This window comes from Octopus sinensis, linkage group LG18 (assembly GCF_006345805.1).
Source record: "Octopus sinensis linkage group LG18, ASM634580v1, whole genome shotgun sequence".
Taxonomy (NCBI): Eukaryota; Metazoa; Mollusca; class Cephalopoda; order Octopoda; family Octopodidae; genus Octopus; species Octopus sinensis.
In genome coordinates this window covers 22283368-22303185 of record NC_043014.1, presented here as the reverse complement: position 1 = coordinate 22303185, position 19818 = coordinate 22283368, and the positions used below count along the sequence as shown (strand labels likewise).

The 19818-nt window shown below is 36.8% G+C and overlaps 1 protein-coding gene across 3 annotated transcripts in view; it reads right to left on the bottom strand.

The window, feature by feature from the left end:
• LOC115221753 (protein capicua homolog) overlaps positions 1–19249 on the bottom strand; it is a 128176-nt gene extending 108927 nt beyond the window's left edge. The window contains exon 1 of one of the 3 annotated variants that reach the window (XM_036510772.1): positions 19210–19249. In XM_036510772.1, the coding sequence (XP_036366665.1) occupies positions 19210–19234 (25 nt within the window). In that variant the 5' untranslated portion in view covers positions 19235–19249. Of the gene's footprint in view, positions 1–2061; positions 2169–3261; positions 3938–19209 lie in introns of those variants that run through there. The other 2 variants (XM_036510773.1, XM_029791970.2) reach the window with 2 other exon arrangements.
• Between the last annotated feature and the right edge of the window lie 569 nt (positions 19250–19818).

Below are 19818 nucleotides of genomic sequence, written 5' to 3'. Positions count from 1 at the left end.
CTTTTAAACCTAAACCAAACGATAATAAAGGAGATCTACTGTGAGCAGCTCAAGCAGCTTAAGTCAATGCTAGAAGGAAAACGACCATCTTTGGTTTCAAGACGAAAGGTGTTCTTTCATCAGGATAATGCTTGGCCACATACAGCAAGGATGACATTCCAAAGGCAGGAGCAGTTTGAATGGGAAACGATGCCCCACCCACCATATTCGCTGGATATTGCTCCATCTAACTACCATTTATTCCAGTCTTCAAAATCATTTGGATGGAAAAAATATGAATTTTGTAGACGAAGACAGGACAGTACTTGAGTATCTTTCGTCACAGACAATTGAATTTTGGAAGTGCAATGTAGAAAATGAAGGAGAGTATATATTAGATTTAAAATGAACTTTGTACATCTGAATTTTGGAAAATAAGAGGTATAAAAACCGCATTATTTATGGGATGATCCAATATATATATATATATATATATATATATATATATATATATACATATATATATAGGGGGGGGAAGCAAGAAGAAAAGAAGCGAAAATGCACATTGGAAATAAAAAAAAGGGAATTTTCGCTTTTTTTTTCTTCTTCTTACTTTCCCCTTACATTTCCACGTGTAGTTTCTATTTTCTTTTTGTAACATATTTCTATTATATATATATAAATATAAAGTTCAAAGTGGATTAAACCTTTCATATCCCACCAAACAGATAACAACGCCTTACGTTGGTGAAGACCGTCTTTAACCTCAAGTGCCGGTGTTTCTCCTTTTCCTACCCAGTCTTCGGCGCTTGACATTTTATAGAGAACCCGTATATTTATAACAAAACCAAAAATACGGATAGAGAAAATCACATTTGCGTGCTTTGTTGATATGTGCCTGCATTTTTTAAATCTCTTTTTTCTTCTTATATATATATTTAAATGTATACACACACATACATACACACAGAGTTCATATATTAGCCGTATGACATACATCTACCTGTCCTGCTCCAATGGTAACACTTTTAAATTTCCGACCTTACAACTAAATAATCTTTCTTTCTTACTATTCCAATACACAACTTAGCTGAGTATACTTGTACCTAAGCATGTCTGCGTGTGAATGCGTGCTTAATGTACGTTATATTTAGCTCTCTGTGTATTTATGTATTAGAATTATGCCTGGGTTTGAGTGAGCGTGCTTGCGCGGACGCGCACGCACAGATACACAAATGCACACGCGAGCGCTCTTTATTTTCACCCTTGTGCTCTCTCTCCTATTCAATAGTGTCTGTGTAACCACTTATAACCACCGATAATGTTATCAAATGCTTATTGTTATCAAAATTACTGGTTCACAGAATACTGATTCATTCTTTGCTTAATCAACCGTTTAAGTCTTTGTCCCACTTTCATCCCAATAAACGGCAAGCATTCAATATATATACGCACACACCTATATACTTATATCTAAGAATATATGTATGCACACACAATGCTTGTAGCTATATATATATGAGTACGAGCGTGTATACAGACACACGCATATATATATATATATATAAACACACAAACATGCACACTTAAAGAAATGTGTACAAAATTGCACATTATATATATACACAGGCATACAAACATTCATACACACATCTCGATGCATGCATAAAGATATGTATACACACACATATGGAGAGAAAGCGAGATATGTGCATGTGTTTCAGTGATGTTTATCAATGTGTAAGTGGAATCTCAGTTTTATTACATGGCGGATGCATTGGATAACACACAACAGTCCACGTTTATAGTGCATCAAAAAGGTATTTGAATATAACAAAGATGAAAAGAGAAGAAAATACATCTGAGAGAAATCATTCGCTTCCTGGTATACCCATCTTAAGATATGAAAGTGTTATTTTAAAATTATATTATGTTAGTGTGGCGATTGGTGAAAGTTGATTAGAATGAAGATAGACAGACAGACAGACGTGTTTGATGGAACACTGGTGGAGATATTGGTAAAATATTTTAAGATAGGAGAATATTTGATTGATAAAAAGGACGTGGAAATAGTTCAAATACCGGCAGAGGCAGTTGTAGCAGTAACATTTGTGGTGACAGGTTATGTAAATGTAAAGTATATCCTCTATGAGGTATCTGCTCAATACCGTGGTCAGCCATCATCGTTCACCAACTGAATATGACGACTACACGCACCCCCCCTCATCCACCTCACACAGCAGATCATCTAGTTGCCTAGAATATTGGCACGTAATACATAATTTAAAGATATAAAACATTTTATTCAAATGATCAATCGTATTGAGAATTACATACACACAATATTATATATATATATATATATATATATATATATATATATATATATATGGAGAGAGAGTAGTGGGTAATAAAGTGTGCTAATAGCTGTTAAAATGGAACACTTTCCGTTGGGGAAGCCTTTCCATCTAACACCGACTTCAACGAATGAATGACGGTTATAATGTGTAAGGAATATATGTATACACACTCCTTGTCTCTGCACGTAGCTGTATCCATCTATGCTGCGACAGGTATGATTGCATCTTCCTACCATTCCTAGAAGACATTGGACGGCAAGAGGCAAAATAAGCATGCAAATATAGCAGTGATGACATACTGCAACTGCTGAAATAAAGAGAAGTGCACTATGTAGAGAGAGAGAGAGAGGGGGGGAGACAGAGAGAGGTGCAATGAATAGTACGTACTGAATGCGATACATTAGGTAGGATGTGTTGAGAGAGAGAGAGGCGGAGATAAGAGATTAGGGCAATAAGCACCTTTACTAGTCAATTTTTGTTATCTCACACGCCCAACTATCAATGGCAGTGTTGACAATGGTGAAGGAGATCCTGATTGTCACCTCAACATAGTCGGTTATATTATTGTTGACGTTCGTGGGGGGGGGGGGGGTTAGCTGAATAATAATAACAATAATTCTTTTATTGGCCATAAGGGTTTATATATACAAACATAATAATACCACGAAATACAGAGGAGTGATACACACATACAATCTGTGTTTAACATGAAACAAAGAGTGAGGAAGGAAGGTGATGATTAACGCAGCAGGTATTGAACTAGTGTTCTCTCTCTCTCTCTCTCTCACACACAACACACGTACGCACACAGTATAGTCATCGTCCAAGAGATTGTCGAGTGAAAGTATTTCCAGCGATCTGAAGCAAATTATTCATGACGATCGTTGACCTAAGATATATATATATTGTTCTTTATACTCACCCCCTCTGCTGGAACACTAGCGTTATTTTTCGCAAGAGGATGTTTAACACACTCACATATACAAACTGATGACGGCATAATTAGTGGTCGACTAATAAGTCTTAATTGGTCCAGAATGAAGAACAATAATAAAACATAACTTAGAGACATCAGTTTCGAAACCACATCTCTAGAAATAAAGTTGATTTCTTCTTTCTTTCTTTTTTTTTTAATTCTTCACAACCAGGTTTCAAAATATATCTTTGACTGAATTGTTTATCATAGTTTCTCCAGTCAGGGGTTCAAATACTACCGTTCTATTAGCAGTACTTGATGTAGCAGAATCGGTATAGCACCGGACAGGTTATTTGGTTATGTCCCTTTGTCTTCCTGAATTTCCTCTTAGTCGACTAAAAACCAGTTAAGTACTAAGTTAGAGTTAACTGACAATACACGTCCCTTATATTTGTTCCTATATTAAAATAGTGTTACCGATGACTCGGTATTTGGTTTCACTTGAGTCAAATTAATAACATCCTTTAGTTACCGTCATGGTCTTCCTTTATATGTAGTCCTCATAACGTAAAAATTTTATATGACAGAATATGAAGACATTACAAAGTGGAGGGTATCAACTACTACTTCCTTGTTAGATATTAGTGGCTGTTATTTAGATAAGCATATCCATCATTAAAGCAAATCCTCAAAGGAAAACTATCCTGCGTTTTATCACTGTTCAGGCCCTTGTCATCAAAAACACCATAGCCCATCTATGTGAAGAGCATGATTCAATAGCTGCAATCTGCTCCAACCCACACAGTCACTGCTAACATGTCCAACTACCCACACATTCTAGATACATCAACAACGCACCAGAATACTACTTACAACACCAAAACGACATAGCTACTACTATTGCAACTACTGGTTGGTTGCTGCTTGACCGACCATTCACACAAATATCTAAATACATTGATATTAGGCATTGTAAAGCACCAATTTGAAAAAGTCGAGAAAGAGTTTCGTTACCAGGACTTGGAGCCACGTAATTTATCACTTGAATGGCAATCGCTTTACTTAACATACGAAAATTGAGAAGTTCTCGGTGTATAAGGCCATTATTCCTCTCCTGCTCACAGGGTTTCGCTAATTCCGCCCCTCATTTTGAATTATATAATAATTATTTTCACTATTATATCTTTCACAGTGGTAATTATTGAAACAGTTTATGAAACTAATGTTTTTATTGTAGATATTCTATTTGATTTAGTGACCAAATATGTCGTTGGGAATACCGAAAACATTTTATCATTATTAAAAGCTAGAGAAAAAGCATTAGATTTTGTAAAAGGCTCATTAGTTTTCACTAAATCAATTTTTTTCCTTGTTATTGTTTCAGCTTGTCAACAACTGCGAACTTAGTTGAGAACAGACAAGCTTCTAGATATGAAGCTTGTTATGGTGCTTGCTTCAGAATATATTTTAGATAGATACTGCCAATTCTGGATTTGTACACTCGGTCAAATAAGACCGTTATGTCTAGACCACCTAACATGTAGGAGCCACAGGTGGTGAATGTCACCCGAGGATAATATTGGTTTCAAATTTTGGTACAAGGCCAGTCATTTCGGGGGAGGGAGGTAAGTTGATTACACAGACCCCCAACGATCAACTGGTACTAATTTTATCGACCTGAGGATATTAACATTAGCACGTTTTCCAAACCTCAATAATTGAATAATCTCAAACAAGATTAAATCTAGCACCATTAAAAAGCAAACAAAAAAACTATTAATATGTGATAGCCTTTAATGCTACTGGTATTTAATCTGACACACAGAAATTACTCACACACACAACGTTTGAAATATATTTACAAATGACGTTAAAATGATGGTTTTATACGTGTATATATATATATATATATATATATATATTATATATATATATATATATATATAGGGAGAGTTTACGAAAGAAACAAAAGACGAAGACAGGTGGTGTACAAAACAAACAGATGTATTAGTATAACGCTCAGGAATAGAAAAGGTCTTTTACGTTTCGAGCGTACGTTCTTCTACAGAAAGGGACAAAGAAAACAAGGAGAGAAAAAAATGTGTGTAGTGGCTAACGATCTATCATGATGATATAAAAAGTATTTAATATCTATAATATATAATTTATATATATTACATAAATATAAACATACAAACTTTATCTGTAATATTAATAGCATATCATATATAACACATGCATGTATATAACGTGGCGATAAATTATAATTGGATATTTATATTATATAATAAATGATATCTAAATATGCATGTCATCGTAATAATTATGATCGTTTAATATGTTTTGCATGCTGACATGGGTTGGACGGTTCTACAAGAACTGATGAACTAGAATACTGTATTGAGCTCCAGTGTCTGCTTTGACATATTTTCTATAGCTGGATGCCCTTCCTAACACCAACCACTTTATTAGGTATAACGGGTGCTTTCTCGAGGCACCAGCACCAGTGACGTCACTAAGTACTCACAAGACAAGATTCCTTAGCTGAGTGGGATATAGTAATGAGACATATGAAAGTATGATAGAGGGACAGGAGCAGGTGTCTGGCTGAAGAGGTGATTACAGGGCTTTCCATTTGGAGAGAGAGAGATATGAGGTCAAAGTACAAGGTGAATAAGGGAGAGAATAGGGACAGATGAATAGGAAAAGTGGGTGGGTAGTGCTCCAGCATGGCCACAGTGCAGTAACTGAAATAAGTAAAATATAAAACTTTATATATATATATACACACACATACATACACACACGTGTGTGTATATATATATATGCACAAGGTGTATTCTAGAAGTATTTAGACTTTTTTTAGGAGACAGTTATAACTGTACATAGAATTATTCATGAAGATCTGAACAACTGTGAAATTTGTACAAAGTTTGTTCCTAGAGTGCTCAGTGCTGAGCATCCTGGTAACCAAGTACCATTCTACAATTCTATCCTGATATATACCACTCTACAATTCCATCCTGGTAACCAACTACATCAAAAACTGTCCCTCACCCTCCCTACTGACTCGACCTTGCTCTCTGTGACTTTTGGTTGTTCCCCAAGCTGGAGAACTTCAGAAGCAGTTGCTTTGAAGCTATGACAATGGTCCTGAAGACTCTCACTTTGGAGGACTTCTGCGAGGTCATCACAATGTGATTAGAGTGCTACAACAAGTGCATTGAAGTCAGAGGGTCCTACTTTGAAGTAGATTAGAGCTTTGTACTTCCTGTAAAGGTCTGAAAACTCTTGGAATGCACCTTGTGTGTGTGTATAATGAGGAAGAGACATGAACCTTACAACTCAAAAATCTGTGGTATCATCTTCATCTTCACAAGGAAATGTTGGAATATTTACACATGTTTAACTTCAAATGATTAAACTAAGCTTCCTACTATCTTTAAAATAGGGACTCAGGTGAGACATTAGGGCCTTCTCTGTAGACATTTGACACTATGTGTAACAGTCAACTTTCTGACAGTAGTTTTATATATATTATATTTGATTCATAAATTATTTTATTTATATCATCTTACATGTATTTCATTAGCAATAATATCCATTAGTTAAAGAAAATCCTTATAAACAGATTTGTGCACATATTAATCCACTATCCAAAAGTGAGCAATAGACATCATCAAGAACTTCCTGCAACAACAGGAACCAATGAGAAAATCTCCTATGTAGCATCAAGACCTATAAGAAATAACAGTGAAATCTCTCTAATACCACACTATATTGTTTTAAAAATAGGAAGGATACAAGAGACAATGTAGTCCTAAATATACGCAACATCAGAAATGAGACAAGCCGGTCACAGTTGAAACACCATTCATCTTTGGTTTGTTTAATCAACACTGACATATAGCTAAATAGTATTTACAAATAATTACACAAATGATGCTGCAGCATTATACATTTACTGCACCATTTAAACACGTTCGGTTTATATACAAAAACTGCACTGAAATTTTAAAGCACATTTGCTACATGAGTTATCCCATCTATTACTGTATATATGGAAATACACTACCTTTATTCCAATTAATTTCAAAACTAATGAAGAATTTATTAAATAAACTTTTTCCTTATTAAGGTAACATTTAGAACATAAATTCATGTGAAATTTTGATAGATTTTAATTTAAATTGCTTGGCATGGCTGTGTGGTAAGAAGCTTGCTTCCCAACTATATGGTTCAATCCTACTATGTGGCACCTTGGGCAAGTGTCTTCTACTATAGCCTCAGGCCAACCAAAGCCTTGTGAGGATTTGGTAGAAACTGAAAGAAGCCTAAGCCTGGGGCAGCCCCTGGCTCCCCAGACCCCGGTCAAACCGTCCAACCCGTGCTAGCGCGGAAAACGGACGTTAAACGATGATGATGATGTGTGTGTGTCTTAGTGTCTGTGTTTGTCCCCCACCACTGCTTGACAACCAGTGTTGGCGTGTTTACACCTCCATAACTTAGCAGTTTGGCAAAACAGACTGATACAGTAAGTACCAGGCTTGACAAAACGAAGTACTGGGGTCTATTTGTTCAACTAAAACAATTAAAAGCAGTACTCCAGTATGGTCGCAGTCTAATGATTGAAACAAGTAAGATCATAGCATTAGGAGCAGTCTCAAGCAGGCTGGTGAAAAAGAGTTAAACACATAAGTGTGGTTTAAGCAATAAGCTGTACCAAAATAGAGATTTTGCTGCAAGCTTTATTTTAATGCAATGTACTTTTTGAACCCAGATGTATTGAAGCTTAACAGCAACACACCATTACTTCAATGTCTTTTTTCTTTTAAAAGTAGAGTGTGATTTGAAAATTTGACTGCTATTTCTAGCAGTCAGGCGACGACCTAGAAGTTCCCTTGGTTTTTTTTATTGTGAGAAGTTTTAAATATCGATGTAAAATCTCACAAAAGGTTTGAGTTTGTCTTTTTTTTACACAACAATGTATAGTTCACTTAGCAACATATACAAACAGTAACGTATTGTTCACTTAGCAACTTACTTAATATGAACTCCTTGATAACAAGACTTTCCAAGACAAATTGGAAATACAAACAGAGTAATCAATGACAAATGTGTGTGTGTATAAAAAATGTTTTCTACAGATGGCAATGACATCTGTATGGAGAATTTGAAAAAAGTTTTTCACTGGATACCTTCACTATTAATTAGAAAAAGAGCCAGGTCATGTGATGGGGAGATTAACCAATAGGAGATTAGATTGATCTATTAACACAGTTTAGCTATTGAGGACATCAGCTTATAGATATCATTAATTAATTTATCCCCCTTCCTCTCATTTTTCTCTCTCATATTCTTTATCTCTTTTTACTTAGGTCTTTAGAATTTGCAACTTAATAAGGTCAATGTCTCAGACATTCCTAACTTCTTCTTTCATCATCACCTTTTTTTAATGTTCTCTTCCTCTTTTCCCCTCTCTCTCTCTTAGATAACACTCTTAGTTGATTAACAAGTAAATGAGCATCCAGCTGTAAAACTTGAGTATCATTTGGTTACACATGATTAACTGCTTAGACTTCACAAAAACTGTGTCCAGTTTGTTGACATGAAACAAGAGCATCCCATAATGTTTATGTGGTAGTTGAATTTATTAATTCTAAACAAAATAATATTAATAATAAAAATAATTTATTCTTTTATTAGCCACAAGGGCTTACATAAAACAACATTAAAGGACATACAGTAACATTAAAAGACAACATAAGATGATACAAAGGGTTTTCCTTGTGTAAACAATACAAAACAATAAAATATTAAACAACATAAAACTGCCATTAGGAGAGGTACTTTAAAGGTCCTCGTGGAAAAACCCACAAAAGCCATGGATGTGTGAACCACAGGGCAAGAGCGCTTCTGCTTTTATCATTCACAGGTGATTGCTCACAATTGGTCCTTTCACCCTGGCCATTCTTCATTCACTCATTTGCTAGAAGGCAACACTTCTCTCTCCACCCTCACTTTCCTCAAGTGAAACTTGAAAAAGTTGATGAGGACCTGGGCAAAGAGAAAAGTGTCTGAGTATAGCCCTTTCAAACAAGCCCACCATGCTGCCTCTTTTGCTAGAGCCACCAGACAAATAAAAATTGCCTGCCCCTCCAGGCCAAAGGAGGGTGGCAGGGCAATCTTCACTATGGATTCAGCTGATAGCCGGATCTGTTCTACATGGTGTTTGACATAAACCCACAGGTCAGTAATGATTGGGCACTGGACAAGGGCATGCAGAATGGTTTCATCACTCTGCATGCACCTTGGGCAGGCCCAGCTGATAGCACTTCCATGCCTGCAAAGTTTATCCTGAACAGGCAGCAAGCAATCCCTCTGTAGCACCTCCGGGCAAGTTATCCATAGGCTCAGACCCGAAAGTTCTAAAACAAGCCAGTAAGTTGATCCTCGTTGATGCCCAGAGTTTCCCTGAGAACGTCATTGCACTTTCCCTCCACTAACTCACTATAGAATGCTAGAATGGAACTACCACCGACCACATTGCCTGCTTGGCAGAGAGCTGTGAGTGCTTGATGGCACTCAAGGTGCCAAGCACCCCTCCTTGCCCTACGCCTAATCCGGGATTGCAGCTCGACAAATGGTAACCACACTTGCTCACTGTCAAGGAAATGATCGAGATGCCATAGCCTGAGTGCATGTCTGCACATCAGCAACTACAGCATGCCCAGCCCTCCATTCAGCAGCTGGAAATCCTGACCAACGGAACGTGCCCCTTCCACAGAAAATGGAAGAGTAAGCACGCTGGCTTGATCAACCAGCAAACGGGGCAAGAGACGATGGTCAAGTGGTAATAGATGATGGATGTGATGTATGCATTCGCCACCTCGGCTCGACCCTTCAGAGACAGCTTCCTCTCGGCCCATTTCTGGATGAGATTGGCCACCCTGTTTGTCACCTTGTCCCAGTTTTTCTCCACCTGGAGGTCTGGACCAAACCAGACCATATGCCCAGTGCCCCATGACACTGTTGTATGGCATGTATTTGCCTCTCCAGGTGCCAAGTTGCAAGCCCACTGACTTGCCTGTGTTAATTTCTGCTCCTGTCACCGCTTCATATTCTTTTAGTGTGTTGCTAATCAGATCTATATCCCTGTGGCTCAAGAGACAGTACATACAGAAGAGAGGAGAGAGGGCATCCTTGACAGACCGAGTGCAAGATGTTGAATGGTTCTTTCCTAAGCACCTCATCTAACTAAATCTCACTCTATTCTATTTCTTTCTACTGCTAAAGCCTTGCTAAACCTAACGCATTGTACTCTAATTGCCTTTTTAAGAGCAAACCACCAGTTTGCCCCTGTGAATGCTCTCTGAATTAATATGCTAATCCAGTCTCTGTAAGCTTGACATGCTTGTAATGTGTTCAGCTTCTGGTAACCGGGACCCTGTCTATGAAGCCTATCTAAGTCAACTGTACAGATCATGAATTTGTGGTATGTGTAGCCAACTACGTGAAATTGTGGACAGCCTATGCTATCCTTATCTGCTGGCCAACATTCTACCAGCACACCACCTTAAATAAATGATTTTAGATTTTGGCACAAGGCCAGTAATTTCAGGGGAAAGGGTAAGTCAATTGCATCAACACCAAAGCTCTCCATTGGTACTTATTTTATCAACACCAAAAAGATGAGAGGCAAAATCGACATCAGTGGAATTTGAACTCACAACGTAAAAACAAAATACCACTAAGCATTTTGCCCTGTGTGCTAACAATTCTGCCAGCTCACTGCCTCAATGATGATAATAATAGAAATAATAATCCTTTCTACTATATGTACAAAAACTGAAATTTTGGGGAAGAAGACAAATCGACTACATCATCCTCAGTCTCTAAGGCTCAACTGGTATTTAATTTATTGACCATGAAAGAATGAAAAGCAAAGTTGACCTCAGTGGGATTTGAACTCAGAACATAAAGATGGATGAAATGCTGCTAAGCATTTTACCTAGCATGCTAACAATTTTTTCAGCTCATTGCCTTAATGATGATGATGATAAATAATGATGATTTCAAATTTTGGAACAAGATCAACTATTTCAGGGGAGGGAGTAAGTCGATAACATCAATCCCAGTGCTCAACTAGTACTTATTTTATTGACTCTGAAAGGATGAAAATCAAAGTCAACCTCAGCAGAATTTGAACTCAGAATGTCAAGATAGAAGAAATGCCATTAAACTTTTTGCCTGACATTCTAACGTTAGTCAGCTTGCCACTGTAACAATAATAATAATAATTATTATTATTATTATTATTATAACAACAACAATCATAATAATGATAATAATAACCCTTTCTACTAAAGGCACAAGGCCTGAAATTTTGGGGGAGGGGACTAGTTGATTATATCGACCTCAGTGAAACTGGTGCTTAATTTATTGACCCAAAAAGGATGAAAGGTGAAGTTGACAGCAGAATTTGACCTCAGAACATAAAGACAGACAAAATGCCGCTAAGCATTTTGCCTGTTGTGCTAATGATTCTGCCAGCTCACCACAATAATAATAATAATATTTTCTTTATTAACCAACGACGGTTCATAAAAACATTGGGGACAGTACAGGACAATACAATGTGGGGTTACATAAAAGGCATGTAAAAAATAAAACAGTAACAATATAAAATTATAACAATGAAAATTCCCAAAAAGTGGGAGACTTCCAAAGGCTGTGCATGGAGACATCACAGAAACCAGTCACCTTGACCACTAGGGCAAGTACCCACTTCACATTGACTTCCTTAAACTTACAGGTATATGCTTAGATTAGGCCTATTCACTTGGACCATTCTTGCAACATTAAACTAATCTTTTAACAAAATTGCTGAGAAGCAGCACTTCCCTCTCCATCCTAACTTTCCTTTTCAAGTGAAACTTGAAAAAGTTGATTCTGGCTTGGCCAAATAGGAGAATCTGTCTTCAGCCCTTTCAATTTGGTTTACCACATGACCTCTTTCACTAAAGAAAGACAGCCTGCCCTTTCTGGTCAAAGGAAGTTGGCAGGACTATCTTCCCAATGGACTCAGCCAACAGCCGGATCTGTTTTACATGCGACAGCAAGTGTTCAACATAAAGCCACGAGTCAGAAATACACAGGCACTGGACAAGAGCTTCCAGAACAGACAATTTCATCACTCTGAACACATCTTGGGCAAGCCCAGCTGAAGGCACTTCCATGCACATAGAGTAAAATATGACAGAGGCAATGAAAGCGTTTTCCACTTCTGCTCGACTTTTCAGGTATAGCTATGATAATAATAATTTTAAATTTTGGCACGAGGGGGATAGTTCATAACAGTGACCCCAGAATTCAGCTAGTACTTATCGACCCTAAAAGGATGAAAGGCAAAGTCAACCTCAGCAGAATTAGAACTCAGAACATAAAGACAGACAAAATGCCACGAAGCATTTTGCCTGATGCAAACAATTCTTCCAGTTCACCACCTTAATAATAACAAGAACACTCAGGGAGTACAAGCCTCCACCAAGGCAATACCAACGTCCTCTCAACGATTAGCTAGAGATGATTTTTAAAATGAGAATATCTGAAATAAACTCGACTGTTCTCACAAATGAGGATATTAAAAATGAACCCAACTGCTCTCAAAAATTTTTTAAATCAGAAAAATAATCCAGAATCCTTGTCCAGTATCTGATCAATCCCAATGGTAGTCATGGAATGTGAAGGTCGGTGTGCGGGCTGTGTTTGTAATGCCATGTGTGCGTCGTCTGCAGTGGGAACAAAGACAGTTTCCTCTATAAAGGCCTTTTTCAGTTTATCCAGTGGTTCTTAAGATATCTTGTCCATGGACAAACAAACAAACATGACTGAAAACAATACCTCCGCCTTTGCGAAGGTAATAATGATTTCAAATTTTAGCACAAGGCCAACAAATTTTAGCACAAAGGGGTAAGTCAGTTTATCAACCCTGAAAGGATGAAAGGCCAAGTCAACCTCGGTGGGATTTGAACTCAGAATGTAAAGATGGATGAAATGCCGCAAAGCATTTTACCCAGGATGGTAATGATTCTGCCAGCTCGCCACCTTAATAATGATAATAATAATAATAATTTATTCTTCTATTAGCCACAAAGGCTCACATACGGAAACATTAAATGACATACAACATAAACAAATTAATAAGGGGGGCACTTTAAGGTCCTCATGGAAAAACCAACAAAAGCCACATGTGCCTGATCAACAGGGCAAGAGCCCTTCTTTTATCTTTCACAGGTGCATGCTTAAAATGGGTCCTTTCACACTGGCCATTTTTCTGACTTTCAGCAAATTTTGTAGAAGGCAACACTTCTCTCTCCACCCTCACTTTCCTTTTCAAGTGAAACTTAAAAATGTTTATGAGGGCTTGGCCAAAGAGAAAAATGTCTTTAGCCATTTCAAACATGTCCACCACACTACCTCTTTTGCTACAGCCACCAGACAAATAAAAATTGACAACAGATGGAGTGCCTTGCCAGTGAAATGCAACCCCTCCACAGAAAGCTGAACAGTATGCAGACCAGCATGTTCTTTATGTGGACCTTTAGTAGTTAAATAAAGAAATCATTACGGTGAGTTGGCAGAATTGCTAGCATGCTGCATAAAATGCTTAGCAACATTTCATGTCATTACATTCTGAGTTCAAATTCTGCAGAAGTTGGTCAACTTTGCCTTTCACCCTTATGGGATTGACGAAGTAAGTCCCAGTGCTCAACTGGGGCTTACTTCGTCAATCCCAATTTAATTGGCAAGCCCCCTTCCTCCACACAAATTTCAGGCCTTGTGCCTATAGTAGAAAGGATTATTATTATAATTAAGCTTGAAAAAATACCTTGCGTTATTTCTTCTAACTCATCCTGAGTTCTAACTACATCCTGAGTTCAAATCCTGCTAAAGTCAACTTTGCTAATTACCCTTTCAGGTTTAATGAAATAAAATACCAGTCAAATACTGGGGTCAATGTAATTAACCCCCACCCCAAAATTGCTGGCCTTGTGCCAAATTTGAAACCATAATTGCTTCTGCTATTTTTAAAAGCAGAGAACAGGCAGAACCATTAGCGTGTCAGACAAAATGATTAGCAGCATTTCTTCTGACTCTTTATATTCTGAACTAAAATACTGCCAAGTAAAATTTTACTTTTCATTCTTTTGGGACTGATATAATATGTACCAGTTAAATATTGGAGTTGATGTAACTTGACTTATTGTCTTCCCTCAAAATGCTTTATGCCAAAATTAGGAAGAATTATTATTCTTGTTGCTCATCACCATGAAATTAAAATTTCATGGTGAAATTCGTGGTTTTACATAATCTCACAAGTAGAACCTTACATTCTCAAGTGTGATTGAACAACTTCATCCTTGGTTTACCATCATCTGTCGTCACTATTTATTGCTAAATCAAAGTGTTTCATTTTTCTGTCATATCTTAATTTAGGTGAAAAATGACAATTTATCTCTTGTTGATATACTGACCAACTACGGGTAGTAAGCTATGAAATTCTCACATTCTCTTGATTTCCTGTAATTCAGATTGTCTTATGGTCCCAGTAGACAAACTGGAAAAGGTGTCATCCTGGAGGATGGCAAGGGAGATGCACTGGAACAGCCACTCTGATTCACAAGCATACACTTGCAGATCATGCCCTGATAGCAGTAAGCAGGGACATGACCTGGGGCTGAAAATGCCAAAGGTCTCCACTGCCCCAGGCTTGGCCATAAACTTGTCAGAGAGCAATAGATATTTTGACATTTTTTTTTTTTCAGCCTAATGAGCAACAGAGCCTGGGCTGTCTTTACAAGTCAACCTCAACCTGTAGTATCTTCTAATATATTCTCAAGCTGACCAACGTGTTAGAAATAGTACCCAAATCTTTCTCAAATTACATCCTAATGTCTTTAAAAGAAAATGACACCTTGTATAATATAGCTGAAGCAAAAAATAGAAAGGATGGTCACAACCTTTAATAACAGGTCTGCTTTGGCAGACATAACTTGCAGTCAAATAACAATCCCAATTGGCTACTGGTACTCTTTCTCCCAGCATGAATCACTTATTTTACATGACATGTCAATACCAAAATGGTTATCTTTCTAGTATATATATCAGTCAGGACATATGTGATGGGTCAGTTACTTTCTCTGCATACTAGCCTAGTATTTGATGTGCGCCATGCTGTACATTCAGACATTCTTGTCAGAGAAGTGTAGGCACTAGCAAGTAAAGAGCCAATTAAAAAAGCTGCTAATTAACTTCAATAAGTCAAGTTATGAGTTGAAATTTACTTTTAGATAAAGAGTAAGGTCAGCTGGGATTGATTGCAATATATTACTGGTATTTTATTAACTTTGGAATGATAAAAAAAACACACTAAAGAACAACATTAAATAATATCTTGAAATAAAATAACACAATTCAAGAATAATAATTATTATTAATAAGCCAGACATTTGAGACTAGGGCATAGTTGATTGAATCAAATGCAATACTTTAGAGGGACTTTATTTTATCAACCCTGGAAGAAAGAAAAAGTCAACCTTCGCAGGATTTGAACTCAGAATGTAAAGGGCCATAACTAAATTCCACAAAGCATTTTGTCTGATGTTTTCACAATTCTGCCAACTCACCTCTCTAATAATGGTTTCTAATTTAGGTACAAGACCAGCAATTTTGAGGTGAGGGGTTAAGTTGACACCATTGATCCCAGAAGATAAAAGGGTTCATTTTTCAGTTATTTTAAATTTGAAACATTAATTTATTAAAGGGATATCTTATTAACATCACATCACAGGATTTTGCCTCTATTAATCACTGTTAATTCTCTAATGTGAGTAAAACTTCATTTCTGAAAATGTTCCAGACATTTTCCAGTAATCATTAATAAAAATATGAACTGCAGCTGATAAACTTCATTAGCTGTACTATGTCTTGAAGGGTTAATGTTACCAATAGAACCTGGTTTATTGTTATACACATTTATCAAAATCGTTGAAAACTGCCTTTATCTTATCAATAAATCAAATATTCAAAAGACTTTACATTACCGTAGTAGCATCAAGCCTAATAAAAGAAACCCAAATAAGCTTTGAGATCACGATCTTCCAATTGCCAAGCCAAATATGATCATATTTATCCATTTGACTCTAAAGCCACCTCAATGTTTAAGATTCAATTATGTTTATTATGCACAGAATTAGAATTAATTCATTTTTTTGAGCATGAATCCCTTAGATCTTTTTTTTAATTCTTTCTGATTCTGCTAGTCCATGGTTAAGCTACCGTTTCAAATGCTTAAAACTTATGACAGTACATCTCTCAATAAGATAGCATAGCCAAAGTTAGATACAATGATCAATAGATTTATTTGAGTGACTAATTCTGCATCATATAGGTCAGCTACCAGTTTGTGTTATCAACTGGTTGTGTGCCATTAGCCAGGTGTGTGTTTGTGAGCCAAGTGTGTGACAAACAAGCTACCTGCATGTTGTAGATCAGCTACATGTTAGCTGTAGACTGATTACTCACATATCAAAGCTCAGTTACTTTTATGCTGTAAACCAGCTTGTGTCTCACATTAGCTACCCCTGTGTCCTATGTCATCTTCTGTACCACAAATTTGCCCAATGAGAGTAGGTTAACCAAACACATACAGGCTTAGGTATTACTCTCACATAACAATAGAGTACAAGCAACCAGGCATGTAATTTGTCGAACAATTCATGTAAGTGATATTAAAACCCCAATGACTACAGTGTCAAATAAGCTATCAGATATGAACTTCTAGTATGTAACACTCCCTATGCTAGACAGGTCCAGTAAACAACCTGGAAAGTTTATATATTGATGGTTGAGACAGTTGACACTGCTCACTTCATGCTCTCAGATAAATATGATAAAAAATTTTTAATGTGTATTTATTCTACAAAATACCTAACTTCAGTTAAAGAAAAATCCCTGGAGAATAGGGAAGTAACATCAAAGATTTGTAACCTGCTATTTGGCAGTTTTTTGGTGACACAACCTTGCTACTATTACATTGATTTCTAACACAGGATAAAGATGGGATATAGATGTATGACCTTTCATGCATACCACTGACCGGTTAATGCTGTTGTACTGAGTTTACACTAATGACTGTTCATGCCTTGCCCAAGAATACAATGCACCTCTTGGGTTAAAAACTGAACCCATGATATTATGATGGAGAGCCCTATTGCCTAACTAGTAGGTCATGTGCCTTCAAACATAAGCACAAGCCCACGGATTTTTGGAGTGAATATAGTCAGTTAAGTCAATCCCCCAAAAGTTTTTAGTATTTATTTTATCAATTCTTGTGGGATGAAAAGCAAAACTGACTCTGGTGGGATCTGAACTCAGAAAATAAGAGTAATTAACTACAACAAAGTATTTCTCTTGACACACTACCATTTCAGCCACTTCACCAAATTACCTTATTATTGATTTCAAATTTTGGCACAAGACAAGCAAATTTGGGGAAGGGATAAATCAATTACATTGAACCTCAGGATTCAACTGGTACTTATTTTACTGACCCCAAAAGGACGAAGGGCAAAGTTGACCTCAGTGGCATTTGAACTCAGAACATAAAAACAGACAAAATGCCACAAAGCATTTTGCCCGGTGTGTTAGTGATTCTGCCAGCTCACCGCCTTAAATTACCTTATTATTAATAGCAATTTTGGAAGACAGCAAGCCAACAGAATCATTTGCAAGTCAGATAAAATGCTTAACAGTATTTCTTCCAGCTTTACATTCTGAGTTCAAATTCCAATGTCAACTTTGCCTTTCATCCATTCTTTTTTTTTTAGCGGGAGGGGATTGATAAAATAAATACCAGTCAAATGCTGGGGTCAACAAAATAAGTACCAGTCAATGAAATCAACCCCACCTCCCAATCTTAGGTCTTGTACCTATATTTAAAAGATAAAAGGGTTCAAAGATAAAAGGGTACCTTTTATCTTTTAACTATTTTAACATTAACTATTTTAACATTAGCACATGGCCATAAATTGATTTTCTCCCCAATATGACCATGAGAGAAAAAGAAGAAGGCGAAGAAGAAGGCGAAGAAGAAGAAGGCAAAGAAGAAGGCAAAGAAGAAGAAGAAGAAGAAGAAGGCAAAGAAGAAGAAGAAGAAGAAGAATAAGAAGGCAAAGAAGAAGAAGAAGAAGAAGAAGAAGAAGAAGAAGAAGAAGAAGAAGAAGAAGGCAAAGAAGAAGAAGGCAAAGAAGAAGAAGAAGAAGAAGAAGGCAAAGAAGAAGAAGAAGTTTCTAAACAAAATAAATACACATTTACATATATTTTACAGAGATTCATCAGGCTTGTTTTGAAACACACATACAACACCACACCATACATCTTTATATAAACAGTAATGTCAATAAACTAATATCAAGCTATGGATGTCAATATTTCAGTTATGGTAATTAAACACAACACTCACTAATTAAAATAGTGTACAATGAATAACCAACAGATGTTTTACACCAGACAAAATTATAAATCCAAATGTACTAAACACTGGTTACAAAATACTAATGTTTTCTATAGGCATAGTAACAATCGTTTCTTAATTTACCACATGAGCAACAGATGAAGGACATTATGAAAGCAATTACGAAAAAAAAACCAAAACAACATGGAGGTTTACACAGAAACAGTTAGAGAAAAAATCCACATGTAAATCAGCAGTATATAAAAGATATGAAATGAGATGCCCCAATAGCTTCCAAATAGGAAACTTCACAGACCCTGCATTACCTTTTACTAGCAAAGAGCAAGTGCCTTCTCTTGTCAGATCTACAGCTTACACAAGCATACTGAGCGTAACAAATTTATAGAATAGCAGCACTTCCTTCTCTATAGCCTTACCTTCTACTTGAAACCAGAAATTCATGTACGCTTGACTTAAGAGAAAAGTGTTTTCCCTCAGTCCTTTCTATTTTGTCTGCCACATAACTTCTTTTGCTATAATCATTAAACAAAAATTGCTTGCCCTTCCCAACTAGAGGAAGACACCAGGGCAATTCTCAAAATGGATTTAGCTAATAGCCAGATCCACCCTACCCAAGATAACAGCTCTTAACATAACCCCACGAGTCAGTAATGCTGAATGAATGCATGCAGAAGAGTTTCCTTACTATGTGTGCATCTCAGGCCTAGCTGATGGCATTTCCATATCTGTAGAATTTATCCCAAACCAGCAATGTTCCTCAGTAGCACAGTCAACCAGAGATTTCTGATAGTTGCCCACCATCTTCAAACTGAAAGTGCTCAGGAATAGAATGTTCAATTGATCTTCTGCAACACATAGAGTTTCTAGGAGAATGATGTCATTCTAACTTCTGATTGTCTGCAGAGAGTAAAAGGTTGATGTACTACTGAATGAATTGCTTAAGTTGTAAAAACCCCTGAGTGTCTCACAATGTTCCAACTATAAAACATAAAAAACAACTATGGATGAGGGTGTGAGGTGGGGCA